Source organism: Garra rufa, chromosome 8 (assembly GCF_049309525.1).
Source record: "Garra rufa chromosome 8, GarRuf1.0, whole genome shotgun sequence".
NCBI classification, from domain to species: Eukaryota; Metazoa; Chordata; class Actinopteri; order Cypriniformes; family Cyprinidae; genus Garra; species Garra rufa.
The window spans coordinates 41,270,822-41,278,108 of NC_133368.1; the positions used below are offsets into that span (position 1 = coordinate 41,270,822).

Here is a 7,287-nt window from a genome sequence, read left to right on the forward strand (position 1 = left end):
TGACAACTGATTGCTTGCTCTGAGTAAAAACCAAAATGCTGTTAAAGATGAGCTCAAGTACAAAGTTTGATCAAAAGGTATCTCTTGCTGTACGTTTGTCTTTTTTTGCTGTATGTTTGTGTGCTGCACATTCTTTAAAAATGTACAAATGCCCAAACAGCCAGTTTTGCCATTTTGTGTGCAACATGTGATCAATAAATGGACTGCATTACTACTGCCTCAATTATTCTTTTTGGCTCCAAATGCATTACTATTTGTATATGTCATACCAAGGCAACAGAAATATTTGCAAAGCAATTTCCCCAGCACACAAGGAAAAAATAATATCCTGATGCACTGTCTCAGTGACGGATGTTAAACAAGTCTTTTAAGTGACTGATTCAAAGGCTATCCCGTAATGCAAATGCCTAGGAGTCAATAAATCTATCAATACACAAGCCAGAATGAGTCGTGGGGAATAAACGGGTGTCAAAGTGAACAAACCATTCCAGTCACTCCAATGCTTCTACTGGGCTTCCCCAAAAGAAATAATTTTAAGTAGACTCTAGAATGTGTTTCACCCATAATATTTCTTCTTTTACCTGATAATATTGTCGATTTGCTGTAGGCGACAATATTATGCTCACAAACTGCGTTGAGTAGCCAAGCACCGTTCGCGCATGCGCGACTATCCAACGCTGTGAGTATAGGCTTGTAGACGCGAGCTAAAGTACTGAAGTAAATAAAGTTAACAGGACAAAGTCAAACCAAAAATAATTTCCGAGGTTTTGGCAATCGAGAGACTTTACATCTTTAAGTCAGACGCAAATCTTTTTGTTTTAATTCTGGTTTATGTACGAATTCAGTATGAATTGTTGTATTGTGAGGGAAACTTTGAGTGCAACAAGAGATAAGTGAACACAAGAGCATCTGTACAAACAATAAACCTAATAGACCTATACAGTGGTGATGGTGGCCGAAATGATTAAAACACTAGTATTTTCACCAGCTAAAAATGTTTTTAAGTACGTTATTTCTATCTGTTGCTGTGGTGTGTCAGTAGAAAATCAAGTTTACATTTCCAAACATTCACTTTGCCAATAATTGTAATAATCCAGTGAGATTTTTGTTTGCACAAGGAGAAAACAGCCAATGCTCCACACAGAGATCTCATCATCATCCAGTCTGTCTGGAATGACATGAAGAAACAAAACAAAATGAGACAGACTAAATCCAGAAGAACTGTGGGAACGTCTCCAAGATGCTTCAAGAAACCTACCTGCAAAGCTACAGTACTGTTAAAAGTTTTAAGCACTTGTGTAAAAATGCTGTAAAAATGCGGATGCTGTCAAAAATAATGTCATGAATAGATTTTCTGTTATCAATTCACTTTTATTAACTACAATAAATCAACATTTGGTGTAACCATCCTTTGTGTTTGATAAGATCAGATCTCTGTGTGGAGCACTGGCTGTTGTCAGACTTCTTGCACGAACAAAAATCTCACTGGATTATTACAATTAATGGCAAAATGAATGTTTGGAAAATGTAAACTCCTACTGACACATACACTCTTAAAAATAAATCACATCCATGAAACCTTTAAATTGCAGAAAAAGGTTCTTTATAGTCAAAAAAGACAATGCAGACAATGATCGACCTGTGAAATTTGCATTTACACATATGCACATTTGCACGACAAATCGCACAGCACAAACATATTTGCTTGATAATCAGCATAGAGTTACGATACTTGCAAAGTCAGCTGATTCATTTCTCAAACAATTCAGTGGTGGTAGTTTATCACTTTACAAACACTCTTCTCCTTCAAGTAAATCAATAAACTAACTGATTTATCATCCAAAACAATTTACTATAATTGATGCAAGTATAGATGAAGTGATATTAAAGAGACTGCATGGGTTAGTGTTTGTTGCTTGACTGTCTGCAACTCTCTGAGAAAAAATGAGGAAAACATTACTCCAAATCAATACAACTGGTCAAGCTGATTTGTTTACTTCACCATATTCCCACATTTTATGCAAAACAAATGTATCATTATGAAAGGAATTCTCAACTCCGGGCCACAAGATCCATTTTCCTGCAGGGTTTAGCTCCAACCTTGATGAAACTCACCTGCCTGTGACTTTCTAGGGTTCCTAAAGACCTTGATGAACTTGTTCAGGTGTGTTTGATTAGGGTTGGAGCTGAACTCTGCAGGAAAGTGGATCTCTGATGGATCAATCTGCTGACCTCATTGGGTCAAGTCACACCAATAGTAGTCGAGCAAGTTAATTCTCTCCACCCACAATTTAGACTAATAAATAAGGCCTTAACTCAATCACCAGTTTTAAACTCTTGGTTGTAGTCTCTGGGAAGAGAATAGTTTTCAACACCTTATTAAAGGTGAATTTTCCAGCAGTCACTCCTGAAAGTGAAAACACCAGCTGATCTTACTTTAGCAATTGAAGATGTGGTGGATTCTGCTTTTCTTAGAATGGCTTGTGGACTGGGCTCGTGGTACATACTGGTATCTGTTTGGCAGGACAGTTGGCCTTTGCAAGGGGACCATCAGTCCTCTAGGCCCACTAGTTGTAGACCAAAGCAAAAAAGACAGACTTCTTCGGAAAGGTTTGTAAACTTTTCATTTTTAAAGTGTTGTAATGCAAGTGACCAATATCTACTTCTAGCTAACATTACTTCTTGTTTACAGAGTTTGATGAAATTGAAGTACCCAAAAACTTGGACGTTGTTGTGATTGGTAGTGGTATTGGTGGTTTGACAGCAGCAGCAATTTTAGCCAAACTAGGAAAGAAAGTCCTGGTGCTGGAGCAAGATAAACAGGCCGGAGGCCTGTGTAAGACCTTCACTGAAAAAGGCTTTGAGTTTGACTATGGTAAGATGCCCTCAATGGCATTCATTGTGCTGTGTAAATGCTCAAAATATAGATGTCTTTACTTCTATTGTTTACTCTGTGGATGTTTTTTGTCAGGTTTCCATTATTTGGGGCAACTTCATGAGAACAGCTTCCTGAAGGTTGCATTGGATCTGATCACTGATGGCCAGGTGCATTTTGCTGAGCAGGGTTCCCATGTGGACACGGTTGTTATTGGTACAGGAGCTCAACGTAAAGAATACACCATCTACAATGGTAAGAAGCAAATGGAGGCTCATCTTAAGAAGCAGTTTCCCAATGATACTAAAGCAGTGGAGGAGCTCTTCAAAATCATGAAGGTAATTGTTGAATGATCGAAAGCTTGTATTTATCATGCATTAGTGTATGTCCTTCAGTGTCCTGTAAATTGTATTTTTCTTAGGTTTGTTCTAAGAAGATCCATCTGCTGTGTATGCTGAAGATGTTTCCGCTCTGGTTTGCTCGCTTCATCCTGTGGAGTGGAATCGCTGATTTAATATCACCAATTTTCAGATACTCCCGCACTAGTACAACTGATGTAGTAAAGTCTCTTACCAGCAACCAGGACCTCCTCACAGTGTTTTCTCAACTATTTTATGGTAACCCCCATTCCCAACTTAGTTTGCATTCAGTACATTTGTGTGTTTTAACTGGATTTACGGCTTCTACAAGGTGTCCCACCCAAAAAGTCAAGTTGCATGATCGACGCCCTCTTCCTGCACCATTCCAAGCGTGGTGTGTACTATCCTGAAGGCGGTGCCAGTGAGATCCCTTACCACATCATTCAGGTTTTGGAGAAGAATGAAGGCAAGGTCCTAGTCAATGCTCCTGTGTCCAGCATTCTAGTTGATGAAATACAAAATGCATGTGGTGAGTTGCTGTATATGAGCTGGGGCTGTTACAGTGTTGTCTGTTGAAAGTTTATATATGGGCCGTTCTACAATTCTAAAATTATGGTTTTAACTTGTTAAAATGATTTGAGATTTGTTGCGTCTTGTAAATTTTTTCAATGGTGACAAAAGGGAACATGTTTCAGTCATGACCGTTACAGTAGCAACAATTTATAGATGCTTTTACCCAGCTCACAGATTCTAATCAGCACATGGTTAGCTAGCACAGTTTTACACCTATAAAAACGAAATGTTATGGAGTAACACCCAAAACACTAGTTCTGTAGAATGGCTGATATATTGGGTTCCACTCTCAAATCAGTGTTCTCTTTGACCAGGAGTGACTGTTAAGACGGGTGGTAAAGATGTTGAAATACGGGCTCCTGTGACCATTTCTAGTGCTGGCATGTTTGCCACCTTCAAGAATCTTCTGCCTCCAGAGATCCAGGCAAATTCGGGTAAGTGATCAAATGTCTTTGATAAGTGGTGTACAAGATATCGCAGTAACTATGAACAAGTTCTGTATTGCTGGGTAGATTTGTCTGAGGTAACGCGTACATCTGCTTCTCCCAGAGGCCTGTGACTATCTGAATACTCTGAAACCAGGCAAAGGATTTTTCCAGGTGTTTGCTGGCTTTAATGCAACTATGGAAGAACTGGGCATCTCTTCAACAAATATGCGACTCTATAAGAGCAACAACATGGATGAAATGTAGATGTGCAAGTCTATCAATCGCGCTTTGTGTAAAATTGTTTATTCTCTGTAGCAACTTAATTTTATTTATTTAGGATGGAGGAGTACTTCAATTCAGACAAGGATGTTGCACCTGACAACATCCCTATGATGTACGTTTCCTTCCCCTCTACTAGAGATCCCACTTCATGCACACGTTTCCCAGGTTAAACTTCACACTCTCTTGCGCATTCTAAATGATCAATGTAAATGATCCGACTGAAGTGTCTTTATGGGTGGTTCGTGTTTTAGGGCAGTCACGTATGGTGATCCACACTATGGTCAATCCAAAGTGGTTTGAACAGTGGAAGGACATCAGTGAGACTGAAAGTGGTGAAGACTATGAAAAATACAAGATGAGGTTTGCTAATAATCTCTTTGACTGGGCTTGCGTCCACTTCCCAAAGCTAAAGGAGAAGGTAAACTTTGGTTGTGAGTGCTGCTTAAATGACCGCAGCAAAGCTGTGTAATTTTTTTATTTTTATTTTTTTATTTTTTTTTAAACCTTTTTGCAGTTGGCAATGTTGCATGCAGTCACTCCCATTACCATGCATAGACTGGGGGCCTCATATGCGTCCATGCCGCCTGCAGAGCACAGTCTGGAGCGATACCAGCCTCTGAACATTGCCATGACCAGGTGCAACACGCCTGTCAAGAACCTCTACCTGACAGGTAATCCTCCATTTAGAAGTTTCAATATAAAGGATGTGGTCCAGATATAAAGTTTCATATATGAAGGTTTTTTTTTTCACCTCAGGGCAAGACGTTTTCTCCGCTGGTTACTCTGGGGCTCTACATGGTGGACTTCTCTGTGCTTCAACTGTTATGGATCAGTGGCTGTATGTTGACCTCCTGCTCCAACAAAAGAAACTAAAGGGGAAGATGGTGAAGAAACTAGAGTGAGAGTATATGAGGGATAATACGTTTGCACTACAGCTGTATTGTTTTGCTGTACATTTTTGTCCTCTGCTGCAACTCCTCTGAATAAAGATGTAAATATGCACAATGGATTACTGGTAATGGCATTTATAGTTGAAAATGCATCATGCTGCCAGTACTAGGTTTTGTCTTGTGTAGTGAGACCTGACAACACAAGTGGTTGTCCCAAAAGTAACTCCAAATGGTGGCAAAATGTAGCATATCTAGTTATTTGCAGTACTTTGAGATCCTACTGTAGTCCATATTTGAAGTGGATCCCAACCTTTCAAAGTTGTCCCAAAACAATTTTTTGTTGTAGATCCACTTCAAATGCTGACTACTGTAGGTGGGTGTACACCATTCACTTAACTTTTCAATTTGGCTTGGACTTGTTGTTTAACTGTTCATGGTTTGTCACTAGATGGCAGCATTACTGTGCTGCATCTGCTGGTTTATTCAGTTTCTGAAGCATCTTTAGCCCTACTACAGTGCTGGTCAAAGATAACATGGCAAAATGCAGGTTTATGCTCAAATGTATCGAAGCGTATTACATTAGAGTAGCTTTAGATTATACTGAGACATTTTGCGTCATTCTCATTTATCACTTTATTGATTTGGGAATATGTTGTGAAATGGCTTTCATTTGTGTTAAGTAGCTTGACAGCTAGGAAGCTAGAGAAAATTTCACAGATGTGTTAAACCATATGGTCTGAAATGGCTGTGTAGATATTTGCTAGTGTTTATTTTTAGAAGCAGTTTCTCTTGAAACTAGAGGGAATTACACTGCTTTATCATGCTTTCAGCTAGAAAAGGAAAATCCAAGACTAGTGACAATTGGTCTTTAAGTTTCACCAAGTTATAACTTCAATACATGCTCTTGGTTGAACGGTTCTGATGCAGAAGTGACTTTTTTCAAAGACAAACCCTCAAAACCCAAATCATTTGTGACCCTGGACCATGAAACCAGTCATTTGTTGTTGTGTGTGTGTTTTTTTTTTTTTTTTTTTTTTTTTTTTAAATTGTGATTTCTACATCTGAAAGATGAATAAGCTTAGGATAGGACAATATTTGGCTCAGATACAACTATTTGAAAATCTGGAATCCGAGGGTGCAAAAAAATCTATATCTTGAGAAAATTTAATTTCCTCATGATTGGCATAAAAGAGAAATTGATCATTTTCACCCATATAATGTATTGTTGTTGGCTATTTCTACAAACTATTTCAGAGTCCAGGGTCTCTCATCCTTTTTGTTTTAAGGATTTTCCATGATCGGCATCAACCGAAATCTTGCAGTATTGTGTGGAAAATACTTTTGGTGGAGCTAAAGACTTGTTCCTGAGTCTCTAATACTGTTCTATGAACGGCGCTGTGATTATAAAAGCCAGTTATTCGCGTGTGTGTTTGGATGTGTTCATAATCAAAATACTAGCGTACTACATTTTAAATACTTTGTAGTGTACAGGGATTTTTACTTCTGGGTTAATTTATAAAGATTGTTATAAAAAAAAATGTGACCATAACCACAAAACTAGTCATAAGGGTACATGAGCTTTCCATTGATGTAAAGTTTCTTTAGACAAAGTAGGACAATATTTGGCTGGAGTCTGAGAGTGCAAAAAAAAAAAAATCACATTTAAAGTTGTCCAAATGAAGTTCTTGGCAATACATATTACTAATCAAAACTAAGGTTTTGAGATATAAATGGTAAGCTATTTACAAAATATCTTCATGGAATATGATCTTTACCTAATATCCTAATGATTTTTGGCATTAAATTTTTTTATTATCATTTTCACCCATACACTGTATTTTTGGCTATTGCTACAAATATAACCGTGCTACTTATGACTG

At 38.1% G+C, this 7,287-nt stretch overlaps 1 protein-coding gene across 1 annotated transcript; it reads left to right on the forward strand.

Annotated features, from left to right (window-relative positions):
- The first annotated feature begins 2,450 nt into the window (after positions 1-2,450).
- On the forward strand, positions 2,451-5,419 carry LOC141340268 (inactive all-trans-retinol 13,14-reductase-like). Its single transcript, XM_073845188.1, has 11 exons — positions 2,451-2,610; positions 2,693-2,875; positions 2,972-3,213; positions 3,297-3,492; positions 3,566-3,763; positions 4,122-4,241; positions 4,357-4,495; positions 4,573-4,682; positions 4,769-4,935; positions 5,032-5,188; positions 5,274-5,419. The coding sequence occupies exons 1-11, from the start codon at positions 2,451-2,453 to the stop codon at positions 5,417-5,419; spliced, it is 1,818 nt and encodes a 605-aa protein (XP_073701289.1).
- The last annotated feature ends 1,868 nt before the right edge of the window (positions 5,420-7,287 follow it).